The sequence below is a fragment of the Amblyraja radiata genome, chromosome 1, assembly GCF_010909765.2.
Source record: "Amblyraja radiata isolate CabotCenter1 chromosome 1, sAmbRad1.1.pri, whole genome shotgun sequence".
NCBI lineage: Eukaryota > Metazoa > Chordata > Chondrichthyes > Rajiformes > Rajidae > Amblyraja > Amblyraja radiata.
The window spans coordinates 169,448,905-169,467,854 of record NC_045956.1 but is presented as its reverse complement, the minus strand read 5'-3'; the positions used below and the strand labels follow the sequence as shown (position 1 = coordinate 169,467,854).

Here is an 18,950-nt window from a genome sequence, read left to right as displayed (position 1 = left end):
CACTCAACACCACTGTTGAAACCCGAGGCATATATCAAAATTATAATTTATACAATGTTGTAAATAATATTTTAAATATCGGAAAGATTTATATTTTTAGTTTAGTTTAGAGATATAGCGCGAAAACAGGCCCTTCGGCCCACCAGGTCCGCGTTGACCAGCGATCCCCGCACATTAACACGATCCTACACACCAGGGACAATTTTACATTTATACCAAGCCAATTTATCTACAAATCTGTATGTCTTTGGAGTGTGGGAGGAACCCATAGATCTCGGAGAAAACCCACGCAGGTCACGGGGAAAACGTACAAACTCTGTACAGACAGTACCCGTAGTCAGGATCGAACCCGGGTCTCCGGGGCTGCATTCGCTGTAAGCCAGCAACTCTACCGCTGCGCCACCATAATATCTCTATTATTTTCACATAATATCTCTGCATTATTTCCACGTCTTTTAATGTTATCTGAAGGAGTATCTCCACCAGTTCCCCAATGTAGGAGGCCAAATTGCTACAGATCTAGAGGTGCACCCGCACTACATCGCTGGTGCTGATTGTCCTCTTGCATTTGGAGCAGGAAGGTGCTGAAGACTTCTGCCTCTCGGATAAACAGGGTCTGCAGATCAGGTGGCCACACAGCAATCTATACACCACCAAGTGTTTGGAGTATGCAGAGAATGCCTCATTGCAGCTGCTGCAAGCTTCATCAGAGCTAACTGGATCTGTGGATAAAAAGCCAACATGTTAATATATGTGATAATCCAAGGTTCATAAATTCCTAAGTCAAAGGAGCAGAATTAAACACTTCAGCCCATTGAGTCTACTCTGCCATTCAGTCATAGTTGATCTATCTTTCTCTCTCAACCCAATTCTCCTGCTTTCTCCCCACAAACTTTGACACCCATACTAATCAACAACCTTTTAGTTTAATTTAGAGATACAGTGTGGAAACAGGCCCTTTGGCCTTCCGAGTTCGCATCGACTAGCGATCCTTGCACACTAACACTATCCTCCACATAACAGGGACAATTTACTATTTTACCAAGACAATTAGCTTACAAACCTGTACGTCTTTGGAGTGCGGGAGAAAACTCACGCAGGTTACAGGGAAAACATACAAACTCCGTACAGACAGCACTCATAGTCAGGATCAAACCCGGCTCGCTGGCGCTGTAAGGCAGCAACTCTACCACTGCGCCACTGTGCCGCCATTAATCTACCGAATCCGCAGAACCTGTCAATCTCTGGAATATAAAAATAAACAATGACTTGGCCTCCTCTGTTATCTGTGGCAATTAATTCCAGATTTACAAAAATGGTGCAAGCACTATTTGAAGATGCTGCATTTCCCTCACGTTTAATTCTGATCTCTGGAAAACACATTTCCTTGACACAAGCAAAATATTGCAAGAAATGGGTGGCTCGTGGCGCAGCAGTAGTGTTGCTGCCTTACTGCACTTGAGGAGTTTGTACTTCCTCCCCATGACATGTGTGGGTTTTCACCGAGATCTTCTGTTTCCTCACACACTCCAAAGATGTACAGGTATGTAGGTTAATGGGCTTGGTAAATGTAAAAATTGTCCCCAGTGAATCAGGATAGTGTTAATGTGCAGGGATTGCTAGATGGCGCGGACCTGGTGGGTCGAAGGGCATATTTCCGCGCTGTATCTCTAAACTAAACTAAAAAAAATCACCGATAGCAGGAAAAGCTGCAAGAATGCAACAGTCAGGCAGCAACTCTGTAGCGAGGATCAGAGTGAAATGTTTCACGTGATGACCTTCAGATAAGGTCATCTGATAAAAGTTGATCGGCCCAAAACATTAACTCTGTTCCTCTCTATACAGGTGCAGTCAGACCCGAGTACATATGGCACATTTTGATTGTACTTTGACCTCACTAACAACAAGCGCTGGCAACATTTTGAGGAATGATTCTTGTTCAGGCAATGGGAGAATTCACAGCATTTCTTCAAATTATCTCTGACCTCTGGGAAGCATGTTATTCAAAGTTTTGGCAAGTTTTCAAACATTACAGTATTGATGGTTTTGCTGGTAACTGGCATTTGTTGTCTATCCCTCAATTGCCCCTGTGAAGGTGTTGGTGAGCTGACACCTCAAATAGCTCTAGTCATTTTGGTGAAGTTACCACAATGCTTTGGGTAGGGCGTTCCAAGATACCATAAGACATAGGAGCAGCCTTCGGCCAATCGATTATGGCTGATTTACTTTTCCCCCTCTCAACCCCATCATACCACCTTCTCCCCATAACCACTGACCCCCTTACTAATCAAGAACCTACCAAACTTCACTAAAAATACCTAATTACTTGGCCTCCACTTGCGTGTGTGGCAATGAATTCCGCCTATTCCTCATCTCCATTCTAAAGGTACGTCCTTTTATTCTGAGGCTGTGCCCTATGGTCTTAGACACGCCTCATTCTTGGAAATCTCCTGTCCACATCCACTCTATCCAGGCCTTTCATTATTCGGTAGGTCTCAATGAGGTGTGCCCCCCCCCCCCCTCACATCCTTTTAGTACAGGCCCAGAGCTGTTAAACGCTCCTTATACCTTAACTCAATCATCCCTGGGATTATTCTCATAAACCTCTGGACCCCCTGCAATGCCAGCAGATCACTCCTCACATAACAGTGAAAGGCTTGGAGGGGCTGGCATTTCCGCACATCATCTGTCTTTGTCGTTTCCGGCAAAAGAGATCGCTGACAGCGAGGTGCTGTTAAGGTGTACCTTATTCTCAGTAATTCAGTCGCACAAGAGTCATGTTCTTTATTCATTCATTGGAAGGAACACAAACACTGGTGGAAAGACCATAATTTATCATGGAAGGTAGATACAAAATGCTGGAGTAACCCAGCGGATCAAGTAGCATCTCTGGAGAAAAGGAATAGGTGACGTTTTGGGTCGAGACCCTTCATCAGTCTGTTGAAGTGTCTCGTCCCGAAACGTCACCTATTCCTTTTCTCCAGAGATGCTGTCTAACCTGCTGAATTACTCCAGCATTTTGTGTCTATCTTCCGTATAGACCAGCACCTGCAATTCCTTCCTACCCATAATTTATCATCTTTGGCTACAGGCCCTTTGGTAAACCCTGTTGATATTGACCTTGATGCATATCTACACCAATTCCATTTGCCTGCATTATCCCAGTATCCCTCTCCACCTTTCCTAGCCAAGTAGCTGTCCAAATGCCTTTAAAACATTGGGCTTGTAAACATTTGTAAATTGTAAATCATAAACATTGTAACTGTGTCTCCCTCCACCACTTCCTCTGACGGCTCGGTCCAGATAACCACTACATTCTGTGAGAAAATAATGTTGCCTGTCAGATCCCCTTTCAATTTTGATTCTGCATAAGCGGCACGGTGATGCTGGTTTAGAACAGATGACAATGCTTGCAGCATTACAAAGTGGATCAGAATCACTGTTTTTATAGATTTACCTTGCAGACGGTCAGTGTTGCTGCCATCAGCTGGCTGTGATTTGTCTTGTCTTTGTCTGGCAGTAAAGGATGGGAACACACTTAAGACGGAGGCCAATGCGTTGTCCAGACTCTGCGTTAACTTCTGTTCATGCGATACTGAACCTGTTGGACACAAACAACGTGCCAATTACACTAAGCCACGAAGAGTCATAGTCATACAGCACGGAAACAGGCCCTTCAGCCCAATTTGCCAATGCCGACCAAGATGCCCCATCTACATTAGTCCCAACTGCCCGCATTTGGTTCATATTCCTTTAGACCTATCCTATCCGTTAACCTGTCCAAATGTCTTTTAAATGTGGTTATAGTACCAGTCTCAACTACCCCCTCTGGCAGCTCGTTCTACATATCCACTATCCTGTGTTAAAAAAGTTGCCCCTCAGGTTCCTATTAAATCTTTCCCCTCTCTCACCTTAAACCTATGTCCTCGGATTCTTGATTCTTTACCCTTTACCCTCTATAAGATTACCCCCTCAGCTTCCTGCACTTCAAGAAATAAACTCCTAGCCTGCCCAACCCCTCCCTATAGCTGAGTCCCGAAAGATGTTTCCACCACAACCGGTTCATCCAAAATGGGCCAACAACCAGCGTTCAGCTCATACTCTATAACAATGTATTACAAAACGCTCTTCTGACTTCCCAACGGCTTCATTGTAGTTAAAGTACATCTACACATTACTAAAAAGAGCATTAAAAGGATCTTACACTTTCTGTATAACTGCAACACTATAATGCTGTAACACAATATTCTGCACTCTGGTACCTTTCCCTTTGCACTACCCGATTGAACTCATGTATGGTATAATTTGACTGGATAGCACACATCAATGCTTTTCACTGCATCTTTGTGCACGTGACAACAATAAACCAACACCAAATGTCAGAATAATTTCTAGATTCAACACCAACTCTATATCAACCTTGGCCAGGATAGTGGCAAATCCAACACAGCTGCTGCCTCACAGCTCCAGGAACTCGAGTTCAATCCTGATCTCCAGTGCAGTCTGTGTGGAGTTTGTACATTCTCCCTCTGACTGTGTGGGCTTGACCACTGTTCAAGTTTCACCCAAAGACATGTGGGTTGATGGGTTAATTGGAAAATTGGCCCGAGTGTGTAGGAGAATGGTAGTATTTGGGAGGAATTGATGGAACTGTGGGGAGAATAAAATGAGCTTCATGCATGATTTGTGAAGATGGATGTTTTATGTTCGACATGGAGTCAGTGAGCTGTGGGGTCCATTTCCATTGTGTACGACTACACTAATAATTTCATAACACTAAATAAAGACTTGCATATCAATGGAACTTGTCACAATGCAGAATGCCATTTTAAAGCCAATGAATGGGTATGGAACAAGCTGCCAGATCAGGTAGTTGAAGCTGGGACTATCCCATCGTTTAAGAAACAATTAGACAGATACATGGATAGGACAGGTTTGGGGGGATATGGACCAAACGCAGGCAGGTGGGACTAGTGTAGCTGGGACATTGTTGGCCGTGTGGGCAAGTTGGGCTGAAGGGCTGGTTTCCACACTGTATCACTCTATGACTCCATGAATGTTCGGTGCCAGAAATTCTTATGTACTGCCTAGGTGAGATCTGCTGTATGATTTTACCTAGTTGCAGCTAAAGTATTTCACTGTACCTAGGCACATGTGACAATAAAATATAATTGAACCATTAAAAATAGAACAGCACTGCAAAGACCCTTTGTGTCATAAGGTCTGTGCTAAACATGATGCTAAGTAAACTAATCTCATCTGCCAGCACATGATCCATATCCCCATTTCCATGGTCATTATAGACAATAGACAATAGGTGCAGGAATAGGCCATTTGGCTCTTCGAGCCAGCACCGCCATTCAATGTGATCATGGCTGATCATCCACAATCAGTACCCCGTTCCTGCCTTCTCTCCATATACCTTAAACTCTGCTATCCCTAAGAGCTCTATCTAACTCCCTCTTGAAAGCATCCACAGAACCAGCCTCCACTGCCCTCTGAGGCAGAGAATTTCACACTCACAGCTCTCTGTGTGAAAGGGTTTTTCATTTTTAAATGGCTTGCCTCTTATTCTTACTCACCTCTCATCCTTCTAAATTCCAGAGTATACAAGCCCAGCTGCTCCAATCTACCAACATATGACAGTCCCGCCATCCCGGGAATTAATTCGTGAACCTACGCTGCACTCCCTCAATAGCAAGAATGTCCTTCCTCACGTTTGGAGACCAAAACTGCACACAATTCACCAGGTGTGGTCTCACTAGGGCCCTGTACAATTGCAGGAGGACCTCTTTGCTCCTATACTCAACTCCTCTTGTTATGAAGGCCAACATGCCAATAGCTTTCTTCACTGACCCCCAAATCCCGTTGCACTTCCCCTTTTCCCAACCTGCCACCATTTAGATAATAATTTGCCCTCCTGTTTTTGCCACTAAAGTGGATAACCTCACATTTATCCACATTAAACTTCATCTGCCATGCATCTGCCCATTCACCCAACCTGTCCAAGTCACCCTGCATTCTCATAGCATCCTCCTCACAGTTCACACTGCCACCCAGCTTTGTGTCATCTGCAAATTTGCTAATGTTACCTTTAATCCCTTCATCCAAATCATTAATATATATTGTAAATAGCTGCGGTCCCAGCACCGAGCCTTGCAGTACCCCACTAGTCACCGCCTGCCATTCTGAAAGGGACCCGTTAATCCCTACTCCTTGTTTCCTGTCAGCCAACCAATTTTCTATCCATGTCAGCACCCTACCCCCAATACCATGTGCTCTAATTTTGCCCACTAATCTCCTATGTGGGACCTTATCAAATGCTTTCTGAAAGTCCAGGTACACTACATCCACTGGCTCTCCCTTGTCCATTACCCTAGTTACATCCTCAAAAAATTCCAGAAGATTAGTCAAGCATGATTTCGCCTTTGTAAATCCATGCTGACTCGGACCGATCCTGCTACTGCTATCCAAATGTGCCGCTATTTCATCTTTTATTATTGACTCCAGCATCTTCCCCACCACCGATGCTAGGCTAACTGGTCTATATTCATTGTTACAATATAGGAAATTTAGCAGTCAATTTGCACACAGAGTTACAATTGCTCGTGGTCCAATTAACGACGAAGCATTCTTAGGCATGGACTCTCAATTCACTTGATTTTGAACTCCACCATAACAAGTTGAAATAAAAATTATAAAATGTCAACCTACTATTTATTATAAAATGTCTTTTTTCATAATCAATTATCTTAATCCAGAGCCTGGCCCATAGTAATGTGGTTGACTCTTAACTGCCCAATGACCAATTGGGGAACAATTGAACAAAAATACTGTTCCTTGAATCCACAAACACATTTCTCGGGACCATGGGGAATCCCCTAATTTGAGGAAGGACATTCTTTCTATTGAAGGAGTGCAGCGTAGGTTCACGAGGTTAATTCCCAGGATGGTGGGACTGTCATATGCTGCGAGAATGGAGCGGCTGGGCTTGTATATATACTCTGGAGTTTAGAAGGATGAGAGGGTCTCTTATTGAAACATATAAGATCATTAAGGGTTTGGACACGCTAAAGGCAGGAAACATGTTCCCGATGTTGGGGGAGTCCACAACCAGGGGCCACAGTTTAAAAATAAGGGGTAATTCATTTAGAACGGAGATGAGGAAACACTTTTTCACACAGAGAGTGGTGAGTCTGTGGAATTCTCTGCCTCAGAGGGCAGTGGAGGCCGGTTCTCCGGATACTTTCGAGAAATTATCATCAGCAATCTTGGAACTGAACTCTGTCTCGGGAGCGGGTTATGGGGAAGGAGGGGGGGTGGGAGACAGTGTTAATTTATGTAAATGTGAATCCATGGGTGGGTTTGGGGAGGGAGGGAGTGTAAAAAGTATGAGTATGTGAATGTTTGAAGTTCTTTTAACAGTAGACACAGTAATCTCGTTGTATGTGACACATGCAATGACAATAAAGCATTCTGATTCTGAAAGAGCTTGATAGGGCTCATAAAGATAGTGGAGTCAGGGAATATGGGAAGAAGGCAGGAACGGGGTACTGATTGTGGATGATCAGCTATGATCACATTGAATGGAGGTGCTGGCTCGAAGGGCCGAATGGTCTACTACTGCACTTATTGTCTATTGACTATTGACAGTATCCTAAGCATATGGAAGGGCTGCTCAGAAGCCTGCTAACAGAGGGGAAGGGCTGTTTCTGGTTGGTGGTGCATGCTTTCGAGCATCTGTGCTTACTGGCAGGGAGGAGGAATGAAATTTGGGCCGTCTTGAAATTCAAAGATGCACAGTCCTCTTGTGGGAAAAATATTGCCCTACTCAACCTTTTCAATAATGGGAGAGTCTAGAACCAGAGGGCACAGCCTCAGAATGAAAAGGCTTACCTTAAAAATGGAGAGGAGGACAGAGGGTGGTGAAACAGTGGAGTCCATTGCGACAGATGCCATGGAGGACAAGACACTGGGTATTTTCAAGGTGGAGATTGACAGGTTCTTGATTAGAATGGGCAAAGATTACGGTAGAAGGCAGGAGAATGGGGTTGAGTGGGAAAAATAGATCAGCCATGATTAATTGGCAGAGTAGGCTTGATTCGTGAATGGCCTAATTCTACTCCCATGTCACATGGACTTACTTTTAAGTATGACGTTGGTCCAAACATCAAAGTACAGGTATTGATCTAAGAAGAAGAGCAGTAATGGGCAAAATGCATAAAACCTAGGAATCTCTTGCTACCTATAATTTTTGCGTATACTAGCATCCACAAAGTCCTCTTGGATTTTCTGACACTTGGGATTTTTCTCATCAGTCATTTCAAAGGCGATTGGAGATGGAGTTTAAGCAAGTCATCCTCCTTCCACAGACCTTCGTAGACAGACCATGTAAGAAAAGCACCAAAATACGCCTAGATTATAATCATATGGTTATAAACACATACATGATAGGGGGTAGAATTAGGCCATTTGGCCAATCATGTCTACTCCGTCATTCAATCGTGGCTGATCTGTCTCTCCCTCCTAACCCCATTCTCCTGCCTTCTCCCCATAACCTCTGACACCTGTACTAATCAAGAATCTATCTCTGCCTGAAAAATATCCACTGACGGCCTCCACTGCCTTTTGTGGCAAAGAATTCCACAGATTCACCACTCTCTGACTAAAGAAATGTTTCCTTAATTTCTTCCTAAAAGAATGTCCTTTAATTCTTAATGCTGAAGTTATATCAGAAATAATTGCTTTGTGGAAATGAGTAGGAATGGCTCGTTCATAGACAAATACAGCATGGAATCAGGCTCTTTTGCCTAATGAATCCATTCCGACCATCAAGAATATTACAATAGGGTTACGTTATAGCATCTATGAATTTCCCTTGTCCTGTAATCGATCTATGCTCATGCAAGGAATGGTCATTTGCAGACACATAATTAATATTGGGTGCTATAGGACCCATGTCCTAATTCACATTTTCACAAGTTAAAATCTGTATTTATGCAACACGGGGACAAAATGTATGCAAATATACAGCCATACCCAAATCTCTCTCAGGCTTTTGCAGTTCCTTTATTTCTGCTTTGAATCTCTTTTGATCAGAGTACAAAATTACAGCAGAGTTTGTACTGCAGGCACTCATTTGTTCTGAGACCGGATTCACGTCGTTAGCTTGTGTGGAGTCCGATTTTCTCTTCACAGCAGACGAGGCAACAAAACCAACTCGAGTTCTCCCCACAACAGAGTGGCCTGGTATTGGGTTGTGCAGCAGGAAATGGTCCAGCCTTGCTTTAAGAGTGGAGTGAGGAACAGGCTTGCAATGGCGGCTGAAAGGGACGCCGGTGAAGGGGTCATTCGGCACCCGGCCCCAAGTAGCTTCACACCGACTATGTCTGTCCAGAGTGCTCTGATCGATTACTTTGCCGCTGGGCAGTAACATTGGAAGGACCAGGAGTTCAGAGGTAATGGGATCCAGAAATTCCTCTGGAATGCTCCCGCTGATCAGCAGAGATCCACCAGCATCTGGCTCTCGGCTATGACTTGGTGTATCGCTGGATGAGGCGATGGAAGCATTTCCCTGCTTGATCCTTGGAATCGATTGCTCAGCCTTGTATTCTTGATAAACCTTGAAGATGCTTTGGACAAGTTTACGAGGGGACGATCGAGATGGTTGACCCCAGATGTCCACCCTCTTCAAACAAGGCAAACGGCCTCCTGACACAAAGGTGATGCAGATCCTGAGGTGATTTATGCTTGTCAATGAAAACTGCCCTTTGTTCCACAAATCCTGTAGAGAAGTACAATGGTCAATGGCAGAAGGCTCATTTAACTCATGAAAAGGAGGTCTAGGTTTATATGCTATGTGCCTGAAAGATACCTTGTTTTGCTTCAGTACAACTTTACCCACTAAAGTAAAAACATCGTTGTCAAGAAAGGCCTGGCCAGCAGGCTGAGAGGTTTGTATGGAGTTTTCATTCCACGTCATGGTCTTACTAGATGTTGTACAAGTATAGATGTCCAGTCCTATAGAGCTTTGCAAGGGCAGTGAGACTTCCAAGTCAATTCTACAAAGCTCCACATTGAATGGGAATGAAACAGTGACGTGTAGAGGAGGTTTGATGAAGTATTCAGCACGGAATCCACACTTCCTTTCACGGGATCTGCAGATATCAGATTGCCTACATCATAGCCGTCAGCGTAGACCTGAGCAAAAAGGAACAAAAGTCTTTTGTCACTTTGATTAAAAACGTTATGTGATAATTTGCTAATACTGAGTTGTTAAGGCAAAGGAATGGCAAGGGTCAGGCTCCAGCAAGTTTCTAATGACTGTGGCAGAGTGAGGAGGAAGTGGTTAAAGTCTGTGATGTCATAGACACATAGAAACATAGGTGCAAGAGTAGGCCATTCGGCTCTTCGAGCCTGCACCGCCATTCAATGTGATCATGGCTGTTCATCCATCTCACTATCATGTACCTGCTTTCTCTCCATACTCCCAGATCCCTTTAGCCAGAAGGGCCACATCTAACTCCCTCTTAAATATAGCCAATGAACTGGCCTCAACTACATTCTGTGGCAGAGAATTCCAGAGATTCACCACTCTCTGTGTAAAAAATGTTTTTCTCATCTCAGTCCTAAAAGATTTCCCCTTTATCCTTAAACTGTGACCCCTTGTTCTGGACGTCCCCAACATCGGAAACAATTTTCCTGTATCTAGCCTGTCCAACTACTTAAGAATTTTGTAAGTTTCTATAAGATCCCCCCTCAATCTTCTAAATTCTAGCGAGTACAAGCTGAGTTTATCCAGTCTTTCTTCATATGAAAGTCCTGACATCCCAGGAATCAGTCTGGTGATTCCTGGGATGTCTCTCTGCAAGGCGAGAGTGAAAAGGGGAGAGTAGATTGCTATTCTGGTCTCACAGCTCCACTCCAACCAAATGGCTAGTGGATTGGATTGCACATCTTCTCAGTAGCAGAGGGTCAGGTCTCAGTGAGCAGGGGAGTCTTAAACTAGACGGTGCTAACAAACAATAGTCCAGAAAATACTTCTTTACCTAGAGGATGCACAGAATGTGGAAATTGCATTCTCATGCAGACAGCTGAGGTAAAAAGCAGAGATCCAAGTAGAAAAGCATGCAAGGGGGAAAGTTACAGATAGGATGCAATAAATCGAGGGATAAATCCTTTTGAGCTCATCTGCAATTTACTTGTTGTAAAAACGTCCGTCCATGGCAGAGTCTATGTGGAGACAAAGTTCTTTCTGCACAGCCAGGACACCATCCAATAGACTCAGATGTGGGCATCAGTGAGGAGTTATGGTGAATGGAGTTTAATGGAGATGTGCAAGATGTTGAATTTTGGGACGTCAAACCAGGGCAGGACCTAGACAGTGAATGGTTCATAATAAGTTCATAAGTTGTAAGAGCAGAATTAGGCCATTCGGCCCATCAAGTCTACTCCGCCATTCATTCATGACTGATCCATATTTCCCCCTCAACCCTATTCGCCTGCCTTCTCCACATAACCTCTGACACCTGTACTCATCAAGAATTTATCAATCTCCACCTTAAAAATATCCATTGACTTGGCGTCCACAAACTTCTGTGGCAATAAATTCCACAGAGTCACCACCCTCTAACTAGATAAATTCCTCTTCATCTTTCTTATGGTACACCCTTTTATTCTGAGCCTGTGGCCTCTGGTCCTAGACTCTCCCACCAATGGAAACATCCTTTCCACATCCAGGAATGGTAGGGCTCTGAGGAGTGTTGTGGACCATAGAAATCTAGGAGTGCATGTACACAGCTTCTTAAAAGTGGCGTCTCAGGTACATAGGGTTGTCAAGAAGGCTTTCAGCAAATTGGCCTTCATCAGGGTATTGAGCATAGAAGTTGGGAAGTTATCTTAGTTGTACAAGGCACTGATGAGGCCAGAGTTGGAGGATTATGATCAGTTTTGGTCAACATGTTGTAGGAAAATATGTTGTTAAGCTGGAAAGAGTGCAGAGATGATTTACGAGAATGTCGCCAACACCTGAGGCCCTGAGCTATAGGGAGAGGTTGGGCAGGCTAGGACTTTATTCCTTGGAGCACAAGAGGCTGATGGGTGATCTTATAAGTGTATAAGATCATGAGGCGAATAAATATGGCAGATGCACAGAAACTTTTACCCAGAGCAAAGGAATCAAGAACCAGGGGGCATAGGTTTAAGGTGAGAAGGGAAAGATTTAATAGGAAGCTGAGGGGCAATTTTTTCACACTGAGGTTGGTGGGTGTATGGAACGAGCTTCCTGAGGAAGTATTTGAGGCAGGTACTATAACAACATTTAAAAGACATTTGGATAGGTACATGGAAAGGTTTAGAGTAATATGGGCCAAATGTGGGCAGGTGGGTGTAGCATAGATAGGGAATCTTGGGGGGCATGGGCAAGTTTGGCTGAAAGGCCTGTTTCAATGCTGTATGACTCTTATGACTATCTAATAGGAAGGTGATTTACTGCTTTCTTTAAAAAACGCAGCTAAAAACAGTATTAAGTTACCTTATTACATTGTATCCTTGGTTTAAAGCAGGGGAGGCAAAGGTTTATCATTCTTTACATCCAAATTAGGATCAAATTCCAAAAGATGTTTCTTCTGTAAAAGACAGAATAAAATATCAGTATTAAGCAAACTTGAACCAGGATTGAATACCAGACTTGTCCACAGCTATGCTGAAACACTTAAGTGACATTTACCTTGATCATCTATCTATATCTATATCTATATCTATCTATATCTTCTATCTATCTATCTATCTATTATTATATAAAACTCTCGCCCCAGATTCCGAAACGGAACTCCGTCCGGCCGTCCGTCCGGCAGCCTGGCCCACTCCCTTTGCTGGCGCGCTCCCTTTGATTCTCCGCAACTCCAAAACCGGACGCAGGACCGCCCGCGTCTTTTCAACTTCGGCAGAGATTTCGCTTTTCTTTCTAAGTATGCGCTTCTCATTCCATTCCGTCGTGTTTAAGCGCACGTTTTAAATCAAAACCTTACCCCCCCCCCCCCCCCCCCCCCCCCCCCCAAAATCTCACAACTAAACTGGCTTCTCACCCACACAAGCCTCACCAGCACCAGCCCCTGCTGAACATTCCATCGTGTGATGTCACAATGCCCAATGCTCACAGATGACCAATCGGAATGGATCCATTTACATATGCCATCACCAGCCCCAGCCATTGGAGAACATTCCATCGTGTGATGTCACAATGCCCGATGCTCACAGATGCCCAATCGGAATGGACCCATTTACATATGCCTATGCAGGAGCCCCAGCCAATGGTGAACGTTCCATCGTGTGATGTCACAATGCCCAGTGCTCATAGACATCGTTGCCATAGTGACAGTACAGAGAGTCAGATGTGGGCCGAGGAGCCTTCAAGACAACATGAGATGTTCCCATATTGTGTGAAAATATTTACGTCATTCACCCCTGAACCTCGATAAGAACACCACCTGCACATCTTAATTAAATTAGAGAAAAACGGAAAAGAGGTCGGGCATTTACACTTTTAAGGCTCTGTGTGTGTCGAAGCTTCGTGTGTGTGATGCCGCACCGCAAACCCCCCCCCCCCCCCCCCCCACGCGTTGCCGAGACGGACCCGACTTCGACGACTTCAAGATACGCTATTTTAAGACGGCAGGGACCCGACTTCGACGACCAAATCTCCCCTGGGGGCTACAGGTAGGGAACGGTCTTTATGCACTTTTCCAACTCTGTGTGTGGGGGTGGTTAGTGTGTGTGAGGCCCCCCCCCCCCCCCCCCATTGGGGGCTATTGGGGGCCGCAGGACCGCCCACGTCTTTTCCACTTCGTCAGAGATTTCGCTTTTCTTTCTAAGTATGCGCTCCTCATTACATTCCGTCGTGTTTACGTACATGTTTTTAATCAAATCCTTCCCCCCCCCCCCCCAATATTTCAAAACTAAACTGGCTTCACACCCACAGAAGCTTCACCAGCCCAGCCCCTGCTGAACGTTCCAACGTGTGATGTCACAATGCCCAATGCTCACATACGCAAAAGTGTAATGCCTTCTCCCCCCCCCCCCCCAGTTTTTCAAATACAAACTGGCTTCTCCCCCATACAAGCAGCCATTTCGGTAGACATTTCACTTTCCCTTCCAGCTATCCACTCCTCATTACATTTCGTTATGTTTATGTCCATTTTTTTCATTAAAACCTTCTCCACCCCCCCCCCCCCCCTCCCCCTCACTCATTTTGTCGCCTCCTGCTGGCCAGCGACCATAACGGCTGCTGGCGCCCGCAGCACAACTTTAAGCGACGCCATTTAAAAACGGCCTTTCGGTGACGGCTCTACTTCGAGGACCACGTCTCCCGTGGGGGCTACGGGTAGGGAACGGCTGCGTTGGGGGATCAGACCCAACGGGTTTGCCATTGGTCGTCGTGTTTACGTACACGTTTTTAATCAAATCCTAACCCACACCCCCCCCAATATTTCAAAAATAAACTGGCTTCTCACCCATAGAATCAGCACCAGCCCCAGCCCCTGGTGAACGTTCCATCGTGTGATGTCACAATGCCCAATGTTCAAATACATTGTTGCCATAGAGGGAGTACAGAGAAGGTTCACCAGGCTGATTCCTGGGATGTCAGGACTTTCATATGACGAAAGACTGGATAGACTCGGCTTGTACATGCTAGAATTTAGAAGATTGAGGGGGTATCTTATAGAAACTTACAAAATTCTTAAGGGGTTGGACAGGCTAGATGCAGGAAGATTGTTCCAGATGTTGGGGAAGTCCAGAACAAGGGGTCACAGTTTAAGGATAAGGGGTAAATCTTTTAGGACCGAGATGAGAAAAACATTTTTCACACAGAGAGTGGTGAATCTCTGGAATTCACTGGCACAGAAGGTAGTTGAGGCCTGTTCATTGGCTGTATTTAAGAGGGAGTTAGATGTGGTCCTTGTGGCTAAAGGGATCAGGGGGTATGGAGAGAAGGCAGGTACAGGATACTGAGTTGGATGATCAGCCACGATCATATTGAATGGTGGTGCAGGCTCGAAGGGCCGAATGGCCTACTCCTGCACTTAATTTCAATGGTTCTATGTTTCCCTCTCCGCACCCCTCTCCCACCCATCCCTCTCTCCCCCACCCCCCTTCCCTCTCTACGCCACCCCCTTCCTCCTACCCCTCTGTCCCTCTTCCATCACTCCCCCTACCCCTCTCCACCTCCCTCCCCACTCTTTCCCCTCTCTCCCCCACCCCTCTCCCCCTCCCTCCCTCCTTCCCTACCTCCCCATCCTCCCCCTCCACCACATCTCTCTCCCCATCCCCCTCTCTCACCCCCTACCCCGCTCTCCTTTCCCTCCCAAATCTGTCCCATTTCCTCCACCTCCTCTCCCCTCCCTCCCCTCTTCACATCCCCCTTCCCTCCCCCCACCTGTGTGTTTGGGGGTTGGTTAATATGAGTTTGATGCCGCAGCCCCCCCCCCCCCCCCCCCCCCCCTGCAACACGCCGTTGGGGAAACAGACCCAACGGGTCTGCACTTGGTCTAGTTATTATATAAAACTCTCGCCCCAGATTCCGAAACGGAACTCCGTCCGGCCGTCCGTCCGGCAGCCTGGCCCACTCCCTTTGCTGGCGCGCTCCCTTTGATTCTCCGCAACTCCAAAACCGGACGCAGGACCGCCCGCGTCTTTTCAACTTCGGCAGAGATTTCGCTTTTCTTTCTAAGTATGCGCTTCTCATTCCATTCCGTCGTGTTTAAGCGCACGTTTTAAATCAAAACCTTACCCACCCCCCCCCCCCCCCCCCAAAAATCTCACAACTAAACTGGCTTCTCACCCACACAAGCCTCACCAGCACCAGCCCCTGCTGAACATTCCATCGTGTGATGTCACAATGCCCAATGCTCACAGATGACCAATCGGAATGGATCCATTTACATATGCCATCACCAGCCCCAGCCATTGGAGAACATTCCATCGTGTGATGTCACAATGCCCGATGCTCACAGATGCCCAATCGGAATGGACCCATTTACATATGCCTATGCAGGAGCCCCAGCCAATGGTGAACGTTCCATCGTGTGATGTCACAATGCCCAGTGCTCATAGACATCGTTGCCATAGTGACAGTACAGAGAGTCAGATGTGGGCCGAGGAGCCTTCAAGACAACATGAGATGTTCCCATATTGTGTGAAAATATTTACGTCATTCACCCCTGAACCTCGATAAGAACACCACCTGCACATCTTAATTAAATTAGAGAAAAACGGAAAAGAGGTCGGGCATTTACACTTTTAAGGCTCTGTGTGTGTCGAAGCTTCGTGTGTGTGATGCCGCACCGCAAACCCCCCCACCACCCCCCCCACGCGTTGCCGAGACGGACCCGACTTCGACGACTTCAAGATACGCTATTTTAAGACGGCAGGGACCCGACTTCGACGACCAAATCTCCCCTGGGGGCTACAGGTAGGGAACGGTCTTTATGCACTTTTCCAACTCTGTGTGTGGGGGTGGTTAGTGTGTGTGAGGCCCCCCCCCCCCCCCCCCCCATTGGGGGCTATTGGGGGCCGCAGGACCGCCCACGTCTTTTCCACTTCGTCAGAGATTTCGCTTTTCTTTCTAAGTATGCGCTCCTCATTACATTCCGTCGTGTTTAAGTACATGTTTTTAATCAAATCCTTCCCCCCCCCCCCCAATATTTCAAAACTAAACTGACTTCTCACTCATAGATTCAGCTTCAGCACCTGCTGAACGTTCCATCGTGTGATGTCACAATGCCCAATGCTCAAAGTCATCGTTGCCATAGAGGGAGTACAGAGAAGGTTCACCAGGCTGATTCCTGGGATGTCAGGACTTTCATATGAAGAAAGACTGGATAGACTCGCCTTGTACTCGCTAGATTTTAGAAGATTGAGGGGGTATCTTATAGAAACGTTTAAAATTCTTAATGGGTTGGACAGGCTAGATGCAGGATGATTGTTCCGGATGTTGGTGAAGACCAGAACAAGGGGTCAAAGTTTAAGGATAAGGGGTAAAGCAGAATCGCCGACATCTTTTCCATTTCGGTAGAGATTTCACTTTTCTTTCAAAGTATCCGCTCCTTATTACATTTTGTCGTGTTTACGTACACGTTTTTAATCAAATCCTTCCCCCCCCCCCCCAATATTTCAAAACTAAACTGGCTTCACACCCACAGAAGCTTCACCAGCCCCAGCCCCTGCTGAACGTTCCAACGTGTGATGTCACAATGCCCAATGCTCACATACGCAAAAGTGTAATGCCTTCTCCCCCCCCCCCCCAGTTTTTCAAATACAAACTGGCTTCTCCCCCATACAAGCAGCCATTTCGGTAGACATTTCACTTTCCCTTCCAGCTATCCACTCCTCATTACATTTCGTTATGTTTATGTCCATTTTTTTCATTAAAACCTTCTCCACCCCCCCCCCCCTCCCCCTCACTCATTTTGTCGCCTCCTGCTGGCCAGCGACCATAACGGCTGCTGGCGCCCGCAGCACAACTTCAAGCGACGCCATTTAAAAACGGCCTTTCGGTGACGGCTCTACTTCGAGGACCACGTCTCCCGTGGGGGCTACGGGTAGGCAACGGCTGTGTTGGGGCATTACACTTTTAAGGCTCTGTGTGTGGGGATGCTTTGTGTGTGTGATGCCGCCCCGCCCCACCCCCCCCCCCCCCCCGCGTTGCCGAGACGGACCCGACTTCGACGACTTCAAGATACGCTATTTTAAGACGGCCGGAACCCGACTTCGACGACCACGTCTCCCCTGGGGGCTACAGGTAGGGAACGGTCTTTATACACTTTTCCAACTCTGTGTGTGGGGGTGGTTAGTGTGTGTGATGCCGCCCCCCACCCCCCCCCAGTGGGGGCTACGGGTAGGGAACGGCTGCGTTGGGGGATCAGACCCAACGGGTTTGCCATTGGTCGTCGTGTTTAAGTACACGTTTTTAATCAAATCCTAACCCACACCCCCCCCCAATATTTCAAAAATAAACTGGCTTCTCACCCATAGAATCAGCACCAGCCCCAGCCCCTGGTGAACGTTCCATCGTGTGATGTCACAATGCCCAATGTTCAAATACATTGTTGCCATAGAGGGAGTACAGAGAAGGTTCACCAGGCTGATTCCTGGGATGTCAGGACTTTCATATGACGAAAGACTGGATAGACTCGGCTTGTACATGCTAGAATTTAGAAGATTGAGGGGGTATCTTATAGAAACTTACAAAATTCTTAAGGGGTTGGACAGGCTAGATGCAGGAAGATTGTTCCAGATGTTGGGGAAGTCCAGAACAAGGGGTCACAGTTTAAGGATAAGGGGTAAATCTTTTAGGACCGAGATGAGAAAAACATTTTTCACACAGAGAGTGGTGAATCTCTGGAATTCACTGGCACAGAAGGTAGTTGAGGCCTGTTCATTGGCTGTATTTAAGAGGGAGTTAGATGTGGTCCTTGTGGCTAAAGGGATCAGGGGGTATGGAGAGAAGGCAGGTACAGGATACTGAGTTGGATGATCAGCCACGATCATATTGAATGGTGGTGCAGGCTCGAAGGGCCGAATGGCCTACTCCTGCACTTAATTTCAATGGTTCTATGTTTCCCTCTCCGCACCCCTCTCCCACCCATCCCTCTCTCCCCCACCCCCTTCCCTCTCTACGCCACCCCCTTCCTCCTACCCCTCTGTCCCTCTTCCATCACTCCCCCTACCCCTCTCCACCTCCCTCCCCACTCTTTCCCCTCTCTCCCCCACCCCTCTCCCCCTCCCTCCCTCCTTCCCTACCTCCCCATCCTCCCCCTCCACCATCTCTCTCCCCATCCCCCTCTCTCACCCCCTACCCCGCTCTCCTTTCCCTCCCAAATCTGTCCCATTTCCTCCACCTCCTCTCCCCTCCCTCCCCTCTTCACATCCCCCTCCCTCCCCCCACCTGTGTG

General features: G+C 46.5%; 1 protein-coding gene and 1 long non-coding RNA gene across 2 annotated transcripts in view; one reads left to right on the top strand and one right to left on the bottom strand.

Annotated features, from left to right (window-relative positions):
- Positions 1–339: 339 nt before the first annotated feature.
- ubox5 (U-box domain containing 5) lies at positions 340–12,628 on the bottom strand. Its single transcript, XM_033035205.1, is given in 5 exon segments — positions 340–722; positions 3,458–3,601; positions 9,040–10,140; positions 10,143–10,200; positions 12,533–12,628. Coding segments are annotated over 5 exon segments (1,557 nt in total). The 5' UTR covers positions 12,584–12,628; the 3' UTR covers positions 340–519.
- LOC116981963 overlaps positions 12,531–18,950 on the top strand; it is a 20,099-nt gene continuing 13,679 nt past the window's right edge. The window contains exon 1 of the long non-coding RNA XR_004414320.1: positions 12,531–12,628. This is a non-coding gene — a long non-coding RNA (uncharacterized LOC116981963). The remainder of the gene's footprint in view (positions 12,629–18,950) is intronic.